At 39.7% G+C, this 23,730-nt stretch overlaps 1 protein-coding gene across 1 annotated transcript in view; it reads right to left on the bottom strand.

Moving 5' to 3' along the window:
• Nucleotides 1-474: 474 nt before the first annotated feature.
• LOC118801328 overlaps nucleotides 475-23,730 on the bottom strand; it is a 34,736-nt gene continuing 11,480 nt past the window's right edge. Inside the window, exons 9-22 of the mRNA XM_036561583.1 lie at nucleotides 23,181-23,567; nucleotides 20,534-20,569; nucleotides 19,104-19,135; nucleotides 18,943-19,020; nucleotides 18,437-18,623; nucleotides 16,415-16,528; nucleotides 13,270-13,451; nucleotides 9,838-10,008; nucleotides 7,085-7,291; nucleotides 6,674-6,906; nucleotides 6,469-6,535; nucleotides 6,021-6,112; nucleotides 5,492-5,654; nucleotides 475-573 (exon numbers count right to left, since the gene is read on the bottom strand). Coding sequence (XP_036417476.1) covers nucleotides 475-573; nucleotides 5,492-5,654; nucleotides 6,021-6,112; nucleotides 6,469-6,535; nucleotides 6,674-6,906; nucleotides 7,085-7,291; nucleotides 9,838-10,008; nucleotides 13,270-13,451; nucleotides 16,415-16,528; nucleotides 18,437-18,623; nucleotides 18,943-19,020; nucleotides 19,104-19,135; nucleotides 20,534-20,569; nucleotides 23,181-23,567 — 2,048 coding nt within the window. The remainder of the gene's footprint in view (nucleotides 574-5,491; nucleotides 5,655-6,020; nucleotides 6,113-6,468; nucleotides 6,536-6,673; nucleotides 6,907-7,084; nucleotides 7,292-9,837; nucleotides 10,009-13,269; nucleotides 13,452-16,414; nucleotides 16,529-18,436; nucleotides 18,624-18,942; nucleotides 19,021-19,103; nucleotides 19,136-20,533; nucleotides 20,570-23,180; nucleotides 23,568-23,730) is intronic.

Raw genomic sequence — 23,730 nt, 5'->3', positions numbered from 1 at the left:
AGAGGAGCTTGTTGCAGGCATCAAATTTGGAATGAGTGTACAAAAAATATGAACAATAAAGTTCATAAAGTACAACATTCCAACCATGAACATCATCACTTTAGGACTGCAATATCCCAGCCATGGTTCCCTATCCTGAACTATAAATATGCTGTGTATGTCTATTTTATCTTATACTATTTTTAAAAATATATTTCTTCTTTTGATTTGGGCAGCTTGTAGTGAAGTGCACACTGAATCTGTACAAAGACAAATATATTTGTATGTGTAATTACCATGTTTTTGTATGGTTTTCAGTTTATTATAGGTTGAACAGAGTAAACCATACTTCCAGTAGAAAATTTAAGAAACTGTAGTTTACAAATTACAAAAAAGTATTCAAACAAAGAACAGATATAAATGAACAAAACAACACTAAACAAAAAGTACGTTATGTTTGGATGTTCTGATCTTATTATCGAAATGCTGTTTTAATTAGTGTGTAGATGTCGGGTTTTCCATCACATCTCTCAATGCTGAGGGTTTGAAGCAGCAGCAAAGTGTGTTCAGCCACTTCCTGTACTGCTTTCTGACCTGAAAGTACATGATAGAATCAGGTAGTTAAAAACACTAAAAGAGAGTGACAGCACTGAAACTCAACAACGTAAACATTAATAGTCAAAAAGTATTTTTTTCTTCCAAGCCTTGATTTTCTTCCAAGCTGGAATTACAGGAAATGCATGCAGATCATTGCACATGTCTGAGTGCCGTTTGATCTCAGGGCATGCCAAAAATGTCTGGCCAACAATTTAGATATTTATGAATAAAAATTGGAATGGATACTGACCACTGTGCTAACAGAAAGAGTTAAAGTGCATAGAGGTGTTACGTTTGCTTTTTATCCAGAACATACAATATGCACCTAAGCTGAGTGTGTTCACCTCCTGAGTCACCATTTATATTGTTAAAGAACTCCAGTATACATAGACTTGGAAATTGATGCTTATGCACTCACACATTTAATCAACTTTTGAGACATTGCTGTTCACAGAGGCCAGTATCTGGCATTGCCACAATGCTGGTTAGTCCCAAATCAACCATATTCAGTTACCAAGTTGCTTAGAAAGGCTTTAAAAGATTTATGGATTTTAAAGGGCTCGCAAAATTCTCTCTGGATGTTGGACTGGACGCAACAACGCCATTGTGTATGGTAACTGTTTGTTATTATTTAAGTTGCCACGATTAATTCTGTGGGAGTGAGTGAGGTGCCAATTCAATGCACTAAAACAAGATCTCTACCCATGACATGTCCAAATGATCATAACATTTCTCTTATCAATCATTTTGTTATTATGCCAAATTCCCCATTCAAGCTATTGGTTAGCGACATTATGTTTAAACTTCACCATCTCCTTTAACAGTACTAAAATGCTGTTGCATGACACAGAGGGCACAAATTCTTAATTTTCAGTCACCTTTGAGCCTGTGTGTGAGCCCCTTTCCATTCCCAAACACTTTAGCTCGGCCCCCTATATACTATGGGCCGACCACAAAGACCAGGTGGGTCTCCTAAATTGTGATCCCTACAAGGCTCAAACATCTACCACTAAACCTGTCTGTTGCAAGCAATGAAAATGGTATTGGAGGGGTAATTCAATCTTTACTTGAGCAGGGAGTTATTGTATCCACTGTCTCACCCTACAATACTCCAGTTAACCCCATGCCAAAACCAGAAGGGCGAGGCTGGTGCTTCACACAAGATTTGAAAAGGGTTAACCATGTTGTTATCCCTCACACACCTATTGTCCCTGATGTGTGCATTCTGGTACACCCTAAGTCACAGCCTTTATCTGCCATCACATTTAGAGGTAAAGAACACACATGGACTAGGTTGCCACAGGGCTTTGTCGATTCACCCATGGTTTTTACCATAGCTGTGCATGATTCACTCTCTATTCTGTCACTGCCTGAAGATTGTACTGTTTTACAATATGCTGATGACCTGTTGATCAAGACAAAAAGATGAATCCACCTGCGCTGAGGGCTCTTTGCTGTTGCTACACCATCTGACACAACGGGGGGCAAACAATGACTCTCAGACAAAAGATGAAATCTCATCCATTCTTTCAGTCCACCCATGGCGAAGAGGGGCATGCTAGCCTTTCTAGGACTTATGAATTACTGTTGTGCACCCCAGCCTGCTCTTAATCCGACAAGGTGCCCAAGCCTACCGTATTCACTCAGAAATACATCAAGCCTTTCAGACTCTTAAGAGCTTGCACTGCTTTGCTCCAGCCCTGGGACTACTGGACTATCAGAACCCTTTTAATTTCTATGCACATGAACATGCTGGTGTTAGCACAGCAGAATGGCCCTTGGTATCACCCTGTGGTATACTTTTCAAAGACCTTGGATGTTGTAGCTCAGAGACTGCCTGGTTGTCTGAGGGCTGAAAACATCATTCTTTTTCACCCTTTAACCCTATACACATCACATTAGGTACAAACGGTGCACAACACCCATTTAACACACCATATGAGTGCACAGTAGCGATGTGGGTACGAAAATGTTTTGATAAGAAGTTCTAATCTCACAATCAAATTTTCTTCTTACCATACCTGACTCTGAATTTTTAGCAGTTGATCATAACTGTGTTGATGAAATTATAAAGGATTTTGCTTGTCGTTCTGACATGGAGGTTTACGTAGATGGCTTATGTTTCAAATCATGTTATTGTGTATATTTGGGTAGGTACTCCATGTGTGCACTTCTTAATTTAATTCTTGAAACTCACTCTCCCTTCCCGTACTAAACGTTCAACCTGTATACCTTGTTCGGCAATAAGTGTTGTACTTCCATTCCAAATAACACTGCTCCTGATGGTATGTTTACTCAGGTCTTAACTAAGCTGACGTTTTTTCTAATGAACTGAAGCCCAATGCAAAGTTCAATAATTGGCTTATGTAAGTATCTGGAAAACTTACTCGCCACACTTCAAGTAGAGAAACCTTGTTTGTTGCCTTCTACAGTTGTGACTCCATGTGTGTATGATGGGGAGGAAGCCTGTGATGGTTTTGTCATGAAGTGCACTGTTATTTTCAGCAGTTAACTTGCCCTACCCCTCTGGACTATATCAGGGTGCATTTTTAAGAGGAAAAGGTAAGATAAGAGATTCTCTTTAGATAAGAGAGCAAAAATGGTAAAGATTTTGGAGGAATTTTAATTTTCAAGCACAGCTTTTCCAGCCTGTGGCTCCTCCTGAGGCCTCTGAGGATGTCGATGCAGCAGGCCTGCCTGGCCCTGAGGATATCGCAGTAAGCTTGCCAGCACTAGAAGACAACAATGCAGATTGGCCTGCCTCTGTGAATGTCAGTGCAGCCCCAATACTGCCCTGTGCTCTGGAGAGCACCTGCCAGTTGGCACCTTTCCTCACAACATTGTCTTGTGGCCCGGAGAGCACCTTTAAGCTGACACTCAGGCTTGAAGTGCACCCTAGTGCATCTGAGGGTGATGCAGACTTCCATGCCTCTGAAGATATCAATGCAGGGCCACCAGAGACCATGAACCTGTCAGTCTCTGATACTGACGAGCACTCTCCAGTACTGACTACAGTCCCCTTTGACTGCAAAGCTAAAATGGGTTGCATCCCTGGTCTTTTACCCTGACCTGGCTCCTGTTCTGCCTATGGCCTCCATATCTCCTGACCTGCCTGTAGCCTCCAAGTCTACCTTACCAGCTGCCAAGTGCCCTTCTCAGTCAGTGATGGTCCCTGAAATTGTACCCCAAACTGCTACTGTGCTGGTTTCCCAAACTGCTCCAAAGCCAGCCTCCAAGTCCCCTAATCTGCTGGCCTCTAAAACCCCTGACCTACTGGACTGAGTTTCCTGACTCATTGAACTCTGTTGCCGGTCTCACAGCACCACCCCGTGATCTGGAGAGCATTGGCCCATTGATGTTTGCCCTCAACGCTCTGCCCAGTGCCATACAGAGCACTGGCCAGCAGATGCCTGCTCTCATCATGCCATGAAGAACTACCTTCTCCATGGTGGCTCCCTTAGCCCCTTCTCCAGTGATAGCTAAGTAAGGTACCTCATCTGTGGTGGCTTCCAAAGGCGTTCCAGTTCCTGAACTCCAGACAGTTCCTCTTCCTGCTCCCTGGGCAGCTACAGTCCCTGCATAGGCCTCCCAGCACACTGTTCCAGTGCATGTTCCACACCCAGCCTTCTGCTTAGCTGGCCACCGAGCCAACTGCTCAGTCAGCCATCAACATCTCAGTTCCTGTTTCAACCTTAATGTTCATACCAGTCCCTGTTAATCTCCTTGCTATAGTCCCTGTCACTGTCTTTGTTATGATGTCCATTCATTTTATTGATCAGTCTTCAGCCCAGTCTTGTGCCGTCATCTGCCCAGTCTGGTGTCTGGAAGATATTCTGTCTCACCCCCATCAGTTCTTCTGTCTAGTCTTCTGTCCACTAAATTCTGTCCATGTCCAATCATTTCTTCAGTCTCTTGTTCTGTTCCATGTCCAACCTCCTGTCTTATCCACCTTCTCATTCAATCAACTGTCTTTTCCCTCATCAAGTCCCACGTCCAGATGCCTGGTTAGCCTCCCTGTCACCTGTTCGCTCCCCATTCAGTCATCTGTCCAGTCCTCTGTCTGCTCCCCCATCCAATCTCCTGTCCTGTTTCCTGTTCAGTACCCTATCCAGTTCTGTAGTTCTGTTTCTGAACTCTCCTCTAGGTCAGCTCCTTTGGGTTTTGTTTCTGTGCCTCAGGAGCTGCATGTTAGAGAGGGGGCTTCTGTACTGTCCTTGCTCTGAATCTGTCAGTGTCTGATTTGATTACCTTCCCTCTTGTGTCTAGGCATGTGCTTCTCTTTTTGTTTTCCCTTTGTTTCCAATGTTAGAATGTGAAAATAAGAAGTGTGCTGCTTGTTACCTTATTCGTTTGATTTGGCAATATTCACTGCTCAGTGGTTTTTCTAAGAGTGATTTATGATGATGATAATGATGATGATGAAGTTGGACCTCTAAATGCAGGAAATAATCAATACTCACAACCATGTTTCCAAAAAAGTTGGGAACCTCTGCAAAACTAAAATTAATTACATGATTCAAGTGTATACATCTTGTGCACTTTATTTAAGTTGATTGGAGAACCTGCCAGAAAGACAATCATTTCTGCAGCACCACTTTTGGGTCTTTGATTGATTAGTTACTTTTTTGTTTATGGATTTCTGCAGCATATACTAACGGCATGGCAAGTGCTATGGATTAGCACAAAGACGCAAACGCATCATTCGTATACATCTTTAATAAAGATGAACGAGGTTTAAAGCTACAGACTCTACCTCACCGAAGGGCTGGAAAGGAACAATAATGAATAAAAGTAAACAAAGACAGAAACAAGTTCAAACTAATTTACCTGGTAGTAGAAAAAAGACAAATCACTAAGTGAAAGTGGCATGTTTAGGATAAAATGCTAGTTAAATAAGATACAAGCAATGACTGACCTCTTGGTTGAGGACACAGTGGACCAGGAAGATGAAGGTGCCCTGCTGGGAGTTGAGGAACAGGAAGACAATCATCAGCACCTTACTGCCATTTATGAAAAAACCCAGGATCCAGGGACAACCGAGGATGACAATCTGGATCAGTGTTTTAAAGGCAAGAATTCTAGAGATACAGAGAAAGAGAGAGAGAGAGAGAGAGAGAGAGAGAGAGAGAGAAGGTAGATTCTGCCTGTTTATTTTATGTTAGTGGATACCTCATTGTTGGTGTACCATAGTGCATAACACCTCTGTCCTCCACATGAGACACTGAGCTTCAATTCCTCACTTGAGCAAGAACAACACATTATACTAAAAAGTGTCATTGAGTAAAACTCTTACGGATACATTCATCTACCTCTGTAACTAGATTAAACTGTAAATTACTCCAAATAAGTGTCTGCAAAATATGATAAATGTAAATCAAAACTTTAACAAAGAATTCAATGTGTGGATGTCAAATTGTGACAATAAGATGTGTGCTTTTTGTTACCTCATTTGTTTCACTTGGGAAAATTCACAGTTCAGTCCTGCCACAGTTTTTCTCAGAGTGATGATGATCACGATGAAGAAGATCAAGTTGAACTGCAAATGTAGGAAACAATTATTCTGATTATTGCAACATTATAATTCCTGATGCATAATCCAGTGTGATATATGTAATGGCCCTCAGAATACTCCAAATGATTATTCACCTACCAAATTACTTCATGTGGTAACAAGTAAATTAACTAGTTTTACTCAACCTGAATAAATGCTTTGAAAGAATGATTCTTTCAATCAACATAGTTTTTTAAGTTGAATAAAACTAGTAAATATGTAAAACTAGCAAAATGTAAATAAAATCAGAATGTAATGATATGCTAATCATTGAAACCCTATATTTAATTTAAAATAGTACTTTTTACAGTGTACTGTAGAAGAGATTTCTTGGAACTTACTATAATAATAAAACATACGGGACCCAGAAAACTCCAGACAAAGTCCCTGTCTGTCTTAATCCAACATCTACACAAAGGAAAAACAAAGAACGTGTCACAGATTGTCATCTGTAGAAAATTGCTGAATTAAATCAATTCTAATTAAAAAATTAAATTCTAACTGAGAAAGTAATGTAATGAAACCACGCCCACTCTACGTTCTTACTGTTCACTGCCGTATCCATCAGGAAACAGTCCAACAGACACTCCCACCACAATCAGAGGAATAACATATCCAATCACAATCAAACATTTCCAGCCGAGCACATCCTTCTGCTTTGATCTGATCTTTGTGAGGTTCTTCACAGAAATCAAGAGAAGAACAGCTTCAAAGAACATCCACACAAAAGCTGAGAGAAAAAGGAAATGCAGAACACCTGCCATTGCTGCACACAGCAGCTGAACGGAGAGAGAGAGAGAGAGAGAGAGAGAGAATGAATGAATGAATATCAGAAAACACTGCTACTTTATTATATTTTAATCTGAACACTCTTTAATCTGAAGTATGTTATACTTTAGCATTGCCATTATATTTATCCACAGCTGATGAGGTAAAATAGAAGTTAACAATTCTCACCTGATTAGTCTGTATGTACTGCAGGAATGTCTGTGTGAGAAGGAAGAGGAGGTGAGCCAGAAACAGGCTGATGCACAGGTTTATCAGTGGAGCGAGGTTAACTCTCATGTTTCGACAACAAAGGGCAAAGGTCAACAGAGACAAACTCAGGAAAAACAGCCCCACTGCCACAGCCACCGTGTTGAGCAGCTCCAAGAGAGGGTCACTCTGGAAATGAACAGTAAATACTTAATAATCTCATTTCTTATTCTGATTGTAATGATACAATAATTTACTTTAAAACAAAAGAAGAAGAAAGAAAATATGTTTTGGCCCACAATTTACTTATAAAAAAATATTTCTTAAGATCTGCTCACAGTGAGTAAAAACTTATTTAGCTCATGTGTGGCAGGTGACAATACTGTGTTTACATCTATATATTGATTTTGTAAAATATCTTTGTGTACCACATACATAGTAAATTAAAAAAAAAGCTGAAAAGCCTGAATATTAGTATACTTTGCATTGGTCATTTTATAGCTGTTATCCTGAAATGATCATATTGGCTTCAATATTCTTTTGAAAGCAATTTTAGCTCTTTTTTCCACCTTCAAGTAGATAATTAAGTGTAGGAGAACTGCGTACCTCCTTTGAAGCAGCCAAGTGTGACAATGGCAAGGAAAAACTCAAATCAAGAGAAAGTACCCTTGACAGGAGGCAAGTGTGAGACACATCATCTTTTTTTCAACACCGGATAGCAAAACAAAACATGACAAAACCAATTAGCAATCATTTGAAGTAGTGCAGTTGAATAACTGTGCTCCCACAGGCAACACAGTTATTGGGCGTCTGTACTAAGCATGGATTGTCCATAATGAACATCAAGTTCGAATACAAGGATGTTCACCAGTGTACATGGTACCGGAGCTCCTTGGGTCAAAGGTCAATGATTGACTTTGTTGTTGTTTCATCTGACTTGGGACCACATGTTCTGGACACTCAGGTAAAGAGAGGTGCTGAGCTGTCAACCGATCACCATCTGGCAAGACTGATGGTCAGACCCGATAGGCCCAAAGGAATAGTGAGGGTGTGCTGGGAACAACTGTTCAAAAGGATTTTAACTCCCACCTGTGGGAGAGCTTTTCTGATGTTCCGGAGGAGGTAGGGAACATGGAGTCTGAATGGACCCTGTTCAAAATCTCCACTGTGGAAGCTGCTGGGCAGTAACCCAAGAAACCCCTGGTGGACACTGGTGGTAAGGGAGACCGTGAAGCTGAAGAAAGAGGCCTTTAGGGACTTGATGGCCTGGAGGACACCCGATTCAGCAAATAGATACCGACAAGCGAAAAAGTGGCAGCGGCAATGGTGGCGGAAGCAAAATCTAGGCCATGGGAGGAGTTCGGTAAGGCCATGGAAAAAGACTTTTGGTCGGCCTCAAGGAAGTTCTGGACAGCTGTTTGACAACTCGTGAGCGGTCCGGGTGGCTTCACCCAAGCTGTATTTGGCAGTGGTGGAAAAACTCTGACTTCAAATGAGGATGTTGTCGGTCGGTGGAAGGATCACTTTGAGGAACTACTTAATCCGAGAGACATGCCTCCCTCATTGGAGTCAGGGCCCGAGGCTTCTGGCGTGTCATGTTCCATTTCCCTGATGGAGGTCACTGAGGTAGTTGGCAAGCTCCTCAGTGGCTGGGTTGGATGAAATTTGTCCGGAAATGCTTAAGACTCTATGTTGTGGGGTTGTCGTGGCTGACGCCTCTGCAATATTGCATGGACCTTGGCAACAGTACCCTTAGACTGGCAGACTCGGGTGGTGGTCCATATTTTTAAGAAAGGGGACCAGAAGGTGTGTGCCAACTACTGGGGTATCACACTGCCCAGTCTACCTGCCAAGGTGCTGGAAAGGAGACTCCAACCAATCGCTGAACCTCAGATTGAGGAGGAACAATGCGGTCCAGTCTACATGTGTTTTTTCCCCAAGATATCTTGTAGGAGGTCCTCTGGGAGTATGGGATGCCAGGGCTACTAGTCCAGGCTATTCAATCTCTGTACTCCTGAAGTGAGAGCTGTGTTTGTATACTCAGCATTAAGTCAGGCTCTTTCAGTGTTAGCATTGGACTCCACCAGGGTTGTGCCCTGTCTCCACTCCTGTTCGTGATATTCATGGACAGGGTGTCAAGGCATAGCCATGGTCAGGAGGGCATTATGTGTGGAGGCCGGAGGGTGGCGTCTCTGCTATTTGCACAGGAGCTAATAAGAAGTTCCGCATACAAACTTGCTGTAAAAAGGGCATGTTATTCAGTCACGGCCACTTTCCAGTGATGATGAGGAAGAAGAAAATTTGCTGGTAGCAGTGCCAGCGATTATCTCAACTCAAGACCCCCCCTGGTAATTGGAGGTTAAACAGGAATCTCATGCAGTTAGTCCTTAAGTTGCCCCACCCCCTGTCTGAATGACTTCAATCCCTACAATCTCCCTTTTTCACTGATTGTGTCACAACCAGAACAATCAATAGGGGCTGCTGCTCACTTGGCTGTACAGAATATAATTTTAAATCATTTTAGTCCTTGGCAGTAAGTAGGGTAAAATGGTTTTATGATAGAGTAAGTCACTGGGATGGTGTCATTTCAGCTGAAGCAGATTAACTGGCAGGAATTAAGAGCCTTATAACTTTCAGGGCTTTGGGACCTTGAGATGAAAAATGCTAGCAATTTTTATAAGTTTCTTAAATCCAGTCAATTATGCATATGTTTTTAAATCTTCAGTTGTTCTTACATCATCTAAGGCTTGGTCTGGGTTGGTCTGCATGATGAGAGCGAAGGTTGACAGATGAATGCAGGAGCACACAGTGTGGCTGCTGTTGGTCTGGAGAAGGGAACACCCATCTTCAACCCATACAGTGTTATTCCAGTACACACAGGAAAGTGTACCATTAGGATCAATTTCCTAGAAAAAAGAGAAAGGAAATGATTGTCTTTGAGGCTGTGGTAATCATATTGTGCAGTATAAAAAGGAGATTGCTGCTGTATTGCTAATGTACATACAGTGCTGTGAAAAAGCATCTGCCCCTTCCCAGTTTCTCCTATTTCTGCATATTTGTCACACTTGAATGGTTCAGATAATTAAACTACATTTAATATTAGGCAAAGTTAGCCCAGGTAAACACAAAATGCTTTTAAATGACCATTCCATTTATTAAAGGAAAAATGCTGTTCAGCCCTACCTGGCCCTGTGTGAAAAAGTTATTGCCCCCTTTGCTACTAAATCAACCAATTAACCGAATTCAATTGACTACTGGGTTCAGTTTCACTAGCCACACCCAGGCATGATTACTGCCAGACATGTTGAATCTAAACATCACTTAAATAGAACCTATCTGGTAATGTAAAGCAGGCTAAAAGGTCTTTTGAGCAGCACATTATGCCATATTCTAAAGAGATTCAAATACAGATGCTAATTGAAATCTACTAGTCTGGAAAGGGTTACAAAGCCATTGCTAAGGCTCTGGGACTCCAGTGAACCACAGTGAGAGCCATTATCCACAAATGGAGAAAATTTGGACCAGTGGTGAACCTTTCTAGGAGTGGCCGGCCTACCAAAACTACACCAAGAGCACATCAATGACTCATCCATAAGGTCACAAAAGAACCCAGACGATCGTAAAGAACTCCAGGCCTCATTTACCTCAGTTAAGGTCAATGTACACAAATCTACAATAACAAAGACGCTGGGCAAAAATGGCGTTCTTGGGAGAATTGCAAGGTGCAAACCGCTGCTGACAAAAAGAACACAAACACTCACATTTGCCAACAAACATATAAATGACCTTTAAGACATTTGGGATAATATTCTGTGGACTGATGAGTCAAAGGTGGACCTTTTTGGAAGACAGGGATCTCATTACATCTGGCATAGAGCTAACACTGCTTTCCACCATTAGAACACCATACCAATAGTCAAACATGGTGGTGGTAATGTGATGGGCCAGGGCTGCTTTGCAAATGATGGAGCCATGAATTTTGCTCCCTATCAGAAAATCCTGAAGGAGAATGTCAGCCTATCAGTTTGTGACCTAAAGCTCAAGTGCAATTGGATTATGCAGCAGGACAATGATTCAAAGAACACAAGCAAGTCCACCTCTGAATGGCTCAAATAAACAAAATTAAGGTTTTGATGTGGCCGAAGTCCTGACTTTCCATTGAGATGCTGTGGCGAGATCTTAAATGGGCAGTTTGTGCTTGAAAACCCTCCAGTGTAGCCAAATTAAAACAATTCTGCAAAGAAGCATGAGCCAAAATATCGGCAACAATATGCAAGACCAGATGAGGGGGCAGAGAAACATGAGGGCTTCTTATACAGCATATGAGAGAATAAACACCCAGAAAGGACAAACTAAACCCCGTTGAAAATGCTAACCACTAATAAGAAGGTGGGACCACGGAGGAGACACAGCACAGACATCATGGACTGCTGGTGGGGCAGTAGCAACATTCTTATAGGCATCGTCTGTGATGGGCAGGGCAGCAGTGATGTCCTTTGATGCAAGCAGGACTGTAGTGTCTTCCTCTGTCACAGGCAGGACATGCAGCAATGTCAAGAGGTGTCAGCAGGACTACAGCAACATTCTCAAGTGCAGGCAGTTGTGGGGCAACATTATCAAGTATAGAAAGAGCCGCTGCAACATCTTCAGGAACAGAGATGGGAGCACCTGTATCTTTAGCCACGGGCACAGGTTGAAGAGCCTATACATTCAGCCGTGAGAAGTGTGATGGGAGCTACAGGCAGGCAGAGAGTCAAAACCAGCATTTCTGATCATAAAGCGAACTGACCAACCACTTACAATTTTAAATAAATTACCAAGACTGAATTTATCCGCACAATATAGCTCAGTTCCATCCTCTGCTCAACAACTATAACAAAGTAATGGTGGTAAATGACAATATGCCAGCTGTAACACACTGTCCTCTCCCCAATTATTGATATCTCTGGTAAAGATGAGTAAAAGGGTTTATAACAAATTCACGTTTTGGTAAATTAGCTTAATCTAATGCTGAAAAAAAATAGAAAAATCCTTTAATTGAAGTAAAAAAAAAAAAATCATGAAATAATTATTTTTTATCAAAACCACATTTACCACATTGTACAACATCTCTCGATGGTCCCAAAACCAGTCCTCTTTATGGAATCTCTCCAGATCGTCCAGGGACTTTGGTCATTTCTTGTGCACACTGCTCTTTAGCTCACCCCACAAGTTTGCGATGGGGGTTAGGTCAGGGGACTAAGATGGTCATGACATAAGCTGTAGTGCAAATCCCTGTTTAATTCTGCTTGTTAAAAGGCTTAACTGGATTTAGTTTATTCAATTTGATTCCAGTTGAATTGAATTGACTAAAAGATGGCAAGTTTAGTTATCTTGTGAGAATTTTAATGCAAATGAAACCAGCTGCAGCTTCATGGCCAGCTCACCTACTTTTTGAATGAATGCAAGTTTCCACTAAGTAGGAGAACAGAAGTTTTTTGATGATACGGATTCTAATTAAAATTCTGTCTCATTAATCTGGTAGTCATTTTCTAAGAATACTGGAATTTAAAGTTGCCAAAATTGTTATTACTAAGTATTATTATTATATATAATTTATTATTAAGTAATATATGTTTTGGCTGGTTGGATGATTTCATTCAGCACATCCTGGTCATTTGGGATCTCCATTATTTTGGATGTGTGGTGAACATAACCTCTTAGCTCTTTGCAGTTCATCAGAGACTGTAAAATTTCTGTTATAAGGCACAGAGAAGCCACAGCTTCCACGGAAGTGTACACAATTAGCTTTAGTAATGGAGCAACTGCAGAACCAAATAAGCTTATTTACTATATGTGCTTTTAACTGTCGTGCCAAAAACAAAACAAGCATTTCACACATCAGTGGGTCTTTTTAATAGTCTCTTCACTGTATTTCGTGTTTCAAGAGGGAAATGCATTAAATTCCAACAGCCACATTTTTTTTTCAAAGAGGTAAAAGTTCAAAAGTGACCGCCTCTTTGATCTTATTATGTTTGCTACCTGGCTGTTAGGTCTTTATAGTAAATTGCATCAGGCACTTTTTAATGCCAAGATAAGGTGGACAGCTGCATAAAGTATCATTAAATATATGCTTATATTAGAAAATGCATTTTAAATTTGAAATGAAATATCATCAATAAACTCACCTCAATGTGTTCCAGGGTGAAGTTGACCGGTCTTGAGAGCTGCGTGTTGGTGGTTTTGGGCAGTGTTGCTGACACCACAATGGACATCATGGTTTTTACCGTGTTGTTAGTTGTGTTAAAGAAACTGGGTTTCAGCATGCTCGCCATGCTAGAGAAGCTCATGAAAGCTGCAGCAGCTGATCCTGAAGTACAGCAACAAAACTGTATTACTATAACGAGCATTGTCTACTCAAAAAAAAACAAAAAAAAAACACTAAAAGGAATCAATAAAAAACTGAATGAAACACATTAAACGCAATAATCTCTAACAAACAACCACCACTTTCCTTCCTTATAGCTTTTCAGATAATAATATATAAGCCTCACAATAAAACACTAACTGTTCTTTTCAAAGCAAGAACAATATTTCTGCCTATTGTTACTTGCAGTATTTGTGACACGTGCAAAATTTCTGAACTTCAGAAATGTTCAACATCTCCGTATCCACCAGGGCTGATTCTAGACCCTTTTTAGGCACAACCCCCATGTATTTAATCTCAGCCATCTTTATTTTTCTACTTAAATTAATTGGATTTTGTGATGTTTTTCTCTGCTTTTACTACCACGATGCATGAAACCTCTGAGTTCTTCCCTTCATTTTGTGACTTCTTGAACTGAACTGTACTGAAAGTTCTAGCGCGAAGCTAGACCATAACCCACTACTGCTCAGTCTGAATGAAAGTGATGGGCAGGGATGCCTCACAAGATAGCTGGCTAGATAAGATCCCAATAGATCAGGGTTGCACAATTGCAGTCCTGGAGGGCCAATGTCCTGCAGAATTTAGTGATTTTTCCTGCTCAAACACACCTAATTACACTCATCTGTTAATTGCCAGATTTAGTGGGTGTGTTTGAGAAGGGGAACTGCCAAACTGTGCAGGAGTTGTGCACCCCTGCAATAGGTGTTCTCTGAAGTTAGAATGTTGAATGCGATGTAACAACTGTGTGGCTAGCTTGCATATTGTGGTGTCAACAGAGAGGAAGCCATGATCTGCTGCAAGAAGGGCTCTTTACTGAACATACCAGCCGAAAGAGGCACATACAGAACACTGACCTCGAGGGGCAGCAGTGATAGCAGATAGCAGAGGAGGGTAAAGTTCAGCTCCTCACTGCTGGCATTTAGTTACATCCCTAATTCTTCAGTGATATGAAGCTGAAGTCAGCTATTTGGCAGCTTCTAGTTTTTCCCGTTTCACCTTAAATGAAGCAGCAGTTACATTCTGATGCTTCATGCGTCAGTACTACTGGATTGGGTAATTTAGCTAGCTAGGTACAGAGATATCAGCATACTATTGGCAATTTTTATAAGTTATGAAAAAAAGGACCATAATATATTAAAACAACATTAAACTAAGATAATACAATGGTTACAACAAAAGACTCTTCCACTGTAATTATGAAGGGAAGGCAGACTTCATGTTTCACTTGTTTGCTCTTTGTGGAGCAAACACCTTTTTGTATGGCTCGGAGCCATTTGTAGCTCAAGCCTTCTTGTGGCTTTTTCTTTTCTTTTTGTTTAAATACCCAACTGGGCTGAGTACCATACCGGTCACCCCTCTACAAAGGTGTGGTAAAGGGCTGCTATTTGCCACAGGCTTAAGTAGAGGAATCCACAGGTGTGTCAGGTTGGGCCTAATCAGCCCAAGGGCTTCTGGGAATTTGAGTTCCCTGAAGTTATGACACTTCACCACCCTCTGCTGGCAACTGGTGATGCAGGCTGGGCACCTTGCCACTGTTGCCCTCTGCTGGCGGCCGGCACAGCAGGCTGGACCCTTACAGTGCGAGGTAATGGTTTTAGCCCAGACCTGTGACTCTGTTGAGTTTCTTGACTAAAACTACTTTTTGAGAAATAACATTTTCTGTAAATATTAATGTCAGTTACTTAATATAAGTCTTGATATCCTTCCAGTTGAATTTAATTAACTTGTTATGCCTTAATTGGCTCATTAGGTCTGATAAGGTAGGTCAATTACCGTCATTAGGAATTGTGGACTGATGAGTAAAATTCAAACTTTGTGCTAACACTCAATAATCATAGGCTCCTTTAAGCAACAGGTTAGGGATTTGAGGGGAAAAAAAGCTAATTTATTTTTTAAGTCTATAAAAACATATCAAAGTGTTTCCACCTCACAATTTCCACTGCTCAAAATGTCACTAAGAAATGAAAGCTAAGGGGAGCTGTTCAAATCAAGGCAAGATCTGGAACAGCATGAAAACTCTCAGATAGAACTACTTATATGCCAAAGAGCAGAAGTAAAACGTCCATTTGACAGCAAAGTACCTGCAGGAAGGTTTAGCTGACACAAGAGTGGTGGTGCATCATTTTACTCTACAGTGTTAATGGAAATTCTTCACCAAAATATTTTCTCTAGTAAGATACTGTCATCCAGACACATATTTGTCCAGTAGCTATGCACACAGAGCGCCATGCAGAAGTACAAAGTCATGAAAACTGTTTCTTGCCAGTGAAAGTCAGTAAGTGTGTTTTTGCCTATAAAAATGCTTTAACACAAAATGTATTTGTAATGATTAGTCCCTGTTATAGACTGGCAACCTGTCCAGGGTGTTTCCTGCCTTCCACCTGATGACTGCTGGGATAGGTTCCAGCACTCCCTGAAGTCATGCAGTAATGTGTGACTTCAGGGAGGAGAAGTTTGGTTCCATCATATATTTTGGTTCCATCGGTAGCACCTGATTAAATTTAATGGACTGATCAGATAAACTAGGTTTCGGTGGTAAAATACAGGGCTTCCTAGAGGAGAGCTTTGAAAATGGTTAAGATACTCACACCTATAAAATCACTTCTTTTGCATGGGTATGTTGTGTAATATGTGCCTTCTTCCCAGAATAGCATAAATATTTTCTCACATAGCCTAAGACCTTTGCACAGGACTGCATATAGTGAATATGAGTATATGAATAAATGCACTGTCCCTTTGTCTTTCATGCCTTAAAGTGACTTATTACTTAATGCACAATTTACAAAATAAGAATCTAAATCATTGCTTTTTTCACATCATTTTACCAGTAATTGGTCACTGTGGGATTAAGAGTAAAGAGTTCCAGTAATGAGATCTGTGAAAGCAAGTAAAGATTGCTACTATACCATCATTATTCTTTGAAATGTGGATGAGGTCGATGTCCATCTGAGTGCTGTTTATCCTCAGTTGAGGGATTTCATTTAAGGAAGCTTTTGGTCCAACTGAAAAGACTTGAATGTCTGAGAACCATAAACCATAAGTCATAAACCATATACACACATACAGTGGAGCAAATAAGTATTTGATCCCCCACTGATTTTGAAAGTTTGTACTCTGACAAATAATTAAACAGTCTATGATGTTTTATGGTAGCTTCATTTTAACAGTGAGAGATGGAATATCAGAAAGAAAATCTAGCAAATTAAATAATATTTAAATAAAAATAATTATTTAAATAAAAATAATTTATAATAATAATAATTTGCACTTCATTGAGGGAAATAAGTATTTGATCCCCTAAAAACCATGACTAATGTTGGCTCCCACAGACCACTGACACACCCTAATCTCAGTGAAGTCGTTACCTGCATGAGAGACACCTGTCCCAAATTGTCACCTGTATAAAAGGCCACCTGCCAACAGACTCAGTGACACTCCAACATCTCCACCATGGGCAAGACTAAAGAGCTGTCTAAAGATGTCAGGGACAAAACTGTTGACCTATACAAGGCTGGAATGGGCTACAAAGCCATAAGTAAGGAGCTGGATGAGAAGGTGACAACTGTTGGTGCAATTATTCGGAAGTGGAAGAAGTACAACATTACTGTCAGTCGACCTAGGCCTGGAGCTCCATGCAAGATATCACCTCGTGGAGTCTCATTGATCATGAGAAAGGCTAAAAATCAGCCAAGAACTACACGGGAGGAGCTGGTTAATGATCTCAAGGCAGCTGGGACCACACTCTCCAAAAAAACCATTGGTAATACACTGAGACGTAATGGTTTAAAATCCTGCAGTGCACGCCAGGTTCCCTCTGCTCAAGAAGGCTCACGTCCAGGCCCGCCTCAAGTTTGCCAATGAACATATTAATGACTCCGAGAGAGACTGGGAGAAGGTGCTGTGGTCAGATGAGACCAAAATTGAGCTCTTTGGCCTCAACTCAACTCGACGTGTTTGGAGGAAGAAAAATACAGAATATGACCCTAAGAACACCATCCCCACCGTCAAGCATAGTGGTGGAAGTATTATGTTTTGGGGGTGTTTTTCTTCTAAGGGCACAGGCCAACTTCACCGCATCGACGGGATGATGAACGGGGCCATGTATCGCAAAATCCTGGGTGACAACCTCCTTGCCTCCGCCAGGGCACTGAAAATGGGTCGTGGATGGGTCTTCCAGCATCGACAACGACCCAAAACATACAGCCAAGGAAACAAAGGAGTGGCTCCATAAGAAGCATATCAAGGTCATGGAATGGCCTAGCCAGTCTCCTGACCTCAATCCCATAGAAAATCTATGGAGAGAGCTGAAGCTTTGTGTTTCCAAATGCATGCCTAAAAACCTTAAGGATTTGGAGATGATCTGCAGAGAGGAGTGGCCCAAAATGACTCCTGAAGTGCAAACCTTATAAAAAACTACAAGAAACGTCTGACTGCTGTGCTTGCCAACAAGGGTTTTGCCACCAAGTATTAAATGATGTTTTACTAGGGGGTCAAATACTTATTTCCTTCAATGAAATTCAAATTATTTTTTATTTCTCATTTCATGTAATTTTCTCAGTTTTTCTTTTGATATTCTATGTGTCACTGTTAAAATAAAGCTGGCATAAAATTATGAGACGTTTCATTTATTTTTTTGTATTAAAACTTTCAAAATCAGTGGGGGGATCAAATACTTATTTCCTCCACTGTATAGTCATGCCATACTAGTGTTTAGGATGTTAAATCAAATCAAGAAGATTCCTTTGTACAAATGTTTTGCAACAAGAGGCACAAATAGTTTAATCTTTGAAATCTGTTTAAAACAGATATTTTTTTGTCTCATTACATTTGGACAAACTAGTTTTTGCTTCTGGATCATGGTGAAAGATCCAGTGTTGGAAATAGTGAGTATAATTCAGTCACTAAATTGTGCTTATGTGGTTGTTTACCTAAGCCATTGCGAGAGATGTTAACTGAGTCAGTGGTCTCTGTTGGCTTCACCAGTGTAGACACCAGTTTCTCAGTCCTATTCAGCACTGTGTTCCCATAAGATGCCATTTTCTCTGGACTTGCTGTTTCAACCTTTAGAAGCTGCTCCTGGGTATTCAGCACCATATCTAAATACTTTACTACTACCTGATCAGTAATCAGAGAGAAATTTACATACATTAGCCTATTGCATACAGAACACAGTGCATGTTACCATTATTTTATTACATTGTATAAAGTGGTTCGTCAGATCTACTTAAAAAAATATTTAATGTGGTAACAAGTAAAGTAACTAGTTTTATTCAACCTAAATAAATACTGTGAATGAACGATTCTTTCAATCAAAGTATGTTTTAAGTTGAATAAACCTAGTTCAACTGCTTGTTACCACATGAAGTAATTTTTAAGGTAGATCTGACGAGCAACTTTATACAGTGTACTTGTTCTACTTTATTGCAGAACTTACTTGTGGTGGGAGCACTTGAGCAGTGATGTTCTCAAGTTGGTTAAACAGATCTTCTCCACATTTTGGTGTGAAATTGTCCTGAAACAAAAAGTCAGTTAAAATAATCTGTTTTAAAGAAATCATAATTAACGGACATAATGTGTAATTAAACTGTCACAAACCTTGCATTCTGTAGATACTGTAATATTTGGCACTGAAAGAATAAACAATAAGAGAACATGTTTTAAGATCAGGAAATAAGGCATAACATGTAAGAAACATAAGAAACATATACCAGCTGTTTATACATATGGTGGTAGTTATAATTGTCAGTACATTAATAATTGAAATGTATATCAGGTATTGGAACCATCTAATATTAAATACTCCCTAATAACCTCTTTAATCAATAAGTGTCATGTTTTTTGACCAAATAGGCAGAGATTTTACTATAAAATGTCCTCAGACTTCCCACATTTTATAAGTTGTTTACGTATATGATTCAAGTGTGTCAGTTGGTGATATATGAAAAAAATACTTAATATCAACACAACTAATGTTGGTGTTGTCACTGACTGTTTTTGTTTTTCCTTCACAACTCTCACAATGTTTCTGTCATCAGCTGCTGTTTTCCTCTGTTCAATGCCTGGTTTATCTCAGTTTCCATGATTCAAAGTTATCAGTTGGAGATACATGAAGAAATGTTACATCAACACAATTGATGTCTTTCAGTTTAATTCTGTTTGCAAGAAGTGTGCTGATTTAGCATTGTTCATTCATGTACAACCAATTGCAATTTTTACTCATATTTAATTTCATTTGAATCATATACAGTTGGCACCCCATAATTTTTTGGCACCCTTGGTAAAATTAAGAAAAATCATGGAAATTGTCTTTATGGATAATTGGCCAGTTCAATCTCACACTGAAAATATGATATAAAGCCTTTAAATGAAATAAACTTAAGAAAGTAAAAATGTAAGGTGACACAAAAGCCAAATTCCCTTAGTCATTCATCAACAGGAGAAGATAAGACGATACAAAAAATGAAATAAGATGTATGATACGAGATGTTGACCTCTAGAAATATAATATACAATGGCTAAAAATATCTTCTTGCATGAAAATGTCCATGTCCATTGTTTGGACAATAATTAAACAACCAGAGCAATAGGGAACCTGCCTGGAGAATTGAAGTGTATTTTGCCCCTGTGCACAGTAAAGAGGATGATTCTAAAGGAAACATTGACAAACTGACATACTGATATAATTTATCTTCTGCAAAGCTGGAAATTGATACATTTTGGGGTAACCAAGTCCTCAAAACCATAATAAGATGTGGCCTCTATGCCAACATACTACTTGGAAGGCGTACCAGATGAAACCCTTTCCTTTCATATGCATGGTACATGTTATATTGTATTGTATAAATTGTTTACCACTACTACTATTGATGTTGTTGTTGTTGTTGTTGTTAATATTATTATTATTATTATTATTATTATTATTATTAATACTACAACGTCATCTACTACTACTATACTACTAATAATAATAATAATAATAATAATATCCAGTCAATCTAGTGAAATAAGATGAAATTTAAATGTACCTGGTGTCTCAGCAGCAGGTGTTGAACTAGTAATATCTGAAACAAGACAAACCAATGTCAAAACATACTCAACAAATAGGACAATTACATTAAAACAGATTAGCATGTCTGAAGAATATACAGTGCTTACAAGGCAAGAAAACAATCTCTTCTATTGAGTGTATGAATGAATGAATGAATGAATGAATTAATTAATTCATCCTGCATACATCCATACCTTATGTTCTACTATACCTTTACAGTAACATATACATCTACACCTGAGTTCTACCACATATGTACCCTGTCACATACAGGCAAACATCCCCACCTGTATATATTCACACATACACACACACACACACACACACACACACACACACACACACACTATACATATATACACACATATATACAGAATCCAGATATAAGCTAGCAAGATAAACATAAAATGACATAAAATAAAAAAGAAATGAAATAGGTGAGTAGGTTAAGTACAAACACAGTGTATCAACTTTCTCTCCTTACAGAAGTATTTAAGCTGCAGATTTGAGAGAACAGATTAGAATTTTAGCTTTTATTTCCTGATATTTATATCCAGATGTCTTGACATCTGGAAGTCATTTTAGAACATGGCACCTGTCAGACCACTGCATTTTAGACGAGTCAAAGTCTTAAAGAAAATTAAAGTTATTAACGCTTAATATCGGGATGAATATCCCTTACTTGCATTAACTGTATCAAGAGAATCACTGACATCACTAAACTGTTGCATTCTTCATTTGCAATGGTTTTCCAGGCTGCTTCTTTCAGTTGTGGTTTGTTTTGTGGTTTTTCTCTCTTTCCTCTTCAGGAGACGAACTGGTGCTCAATGGGGTTAAGGTCTGATGATTGACTCGACCAGCCTAAAACCATGCATGCTTTCTTCCCTGATGGAGTGCTTTGTTGTGTTGACAGTGTGTATTCAGTCATTGTCTTGAGTTCTTCCCTATTAAATTGGTAGACCGAATGTTTCTGTAGGCTTCTCAATTTATTTTGTTGCTACCATCATGAATGACTTCATCAAAAAAAAAGTGAGCCCCTTCAGCCATTTCACCCTCTTGCAGCCATGCCAAGCCCAAGCCATGACACTTCCTCCAATGGGCTTGACTGATGAGCTTGCATGTTTCGGATTATGAGCAGATCCTTTCGTTCTCCACACTTTGGCATTTCCATCACGTTGGTAGAGGTTAATCTTGGTCTCATCAGTCCATCTAACTCTGTTCCAGAACTTTTGCAGCTCATTTCTGTATTTCTTTGCAAATTCCAATCTAGCCTTCCAGTACTTACTGCTGATGAGTGTTTTGCAGCTTGTGGTATGGCATTTATGTTTTTCATCTCAAACTTTTTTGAACAATGGTGATATCTTCATTTTTCTTCACAGCTCTCACGATGTTTCTGTCATCAAATGCTGTTGTTTTCCTTGGCCAACCTGTTCAATGTCTGGTTGTTAGTGCACCAGTGGCTTGCTTTTCTCCCGTAGCCAGCTCTATGGTCTTCATGTTGCTTTTTCATTTTTAACAACCAACACAGTTTTCACAGATGAAACCCAGGGCTCAAACCAAAAGTAGATATTCAGAGAAAATAATTGTTTAAACAAACAGTCTAACAGGGCACACCTGGGCAAGAAGAAACACCTGTCAGTCACATTCCATTTTGGCTTACTTGAAAAATGAATGGGTTCATGCTAAAGGTGCCATAATTTCAGCACAAAAAGTGCTTTTCATTTCATTCCTCAGTGTTCGATCATATATTCTTTATTTTGTGAATTTAAATCATCTGAAGCCTTTTAAACTTCACGCTATAGGCTATTTGCCTCCTATCTGTTTTTACTGAGTTTATTTCTTTCCCTTTCTTCTTCTGTCTTGCTTTTTTCTTTCTCCACTAGATGGCACAGTGTACCACAACTGAGAATATCTAATAGTCAACATACTTTCTGTTCCTATGACATTAACTCTTAGGGCCGCATTATACTGATGTAAACACCACATATATGTGTTCACAACCAGCACTGCTCACATCCTCATCTGCGTCCCCTTTGTTTATTTTGTTAAAATGATCCAGTAAATCCAGTAGAGGGGCAGATCAGGGCTGAAACATCCCTGCCTCAGAATGAATGCAGGATGTGAGTGGCAGCCATTCTATACTCTCACGTCTGAAGCTATTTTATTGTATCTCTTAACATCTGTCAAAGAACGACGGATGAAAATTTGCCTTTTTGGCCAAGCTAATTTCTGGCTCATTTACGGTTCTTTTGATACTGTTGACACAAGTAAATTTCACTGTCCCTAATAAAAAAATGAGTAAATAAGTAAAAATCAAAAGGAGGTAGGTCTTGGCCTCTATTGTCTTCTCTTTTCTCTTTCTCTTTTCATATCTTTATCCATTCTTTCACTCACAAACCTTGTAATTCTGTATTTTCTTGCCTTATACATACCATATGTCTTTCAGGAAAAGTACATCTAGGTTATAATGGTAAATTTCATTATTTTCACTGGACACAATTATTTTGCCAGAGATCAAGGGAGTACAAAAGAGGGGGTTATAAAATTGAAATGAAAGCCTAATAAAACACTTGTAAAATTCATGAGAAATGTGCCAGTTAAAGCTCAAAAGATAGTCAGAGTACCTGCACAGTAAGCTGAATTGCAGACGTTTGGACCGACAAACTCATAGACGTAATAAGTTCCTGGACATGCTTTGACTCGAACTGGGTTGGATCTAAAGTAACAGCAGTCACTTCCTGAACTTCCACAGACCCCACGAGTGACTATTCCATCCTCTATCTTAGGGTGAGGACCATTCAGCCACAGAGCAACATCAGTTCCACATCTGGATCGATTAACACAGCTCTCTGCCATACGGACACTCATCCCATTATACAGCAGCCGATACCAGCCATTCGAGTTGAAGTTGTTGTCACAGTAGAACCCTCCAGTCTCATTAGTGCCTCTCCAGGGTTGATCCAGAGATGTGTAGCTATTGCAGGGATCATAACTGGGAGTGTTGAAAGCAACTGTAATGAACAGATAAACATATTAAATCGAGTAAAAACCCTAAAATTATGAAACAAATATTTTAGGTACACTAAACACCAGATAGCCTGACAAACTGAAGGATATTGTTTTCGACTGATTTCCAATGATTCAAGAGGAATAACATCCTCTTGCAAAGAGCTC

Source organism: Colossoma macropomum, unplaced genomic scaffold, assembly GCF_904425465.1.
Source record: "Colossoma macropomum unplaced genomic scaffold, Colossoma_macropomum, whole genome shotgun sequence".
Lineage (NCBI taxonomy): Eukaryota > Metazoa > Chordata > Actinopteri > Characiformes > Serrasalmidae > Colossoma > Colossoma macropomum.
Note: the sequence above shows the minus strand (reverse complement) of the source record. Positions and strands in the feature narration are given on the sequence as shown.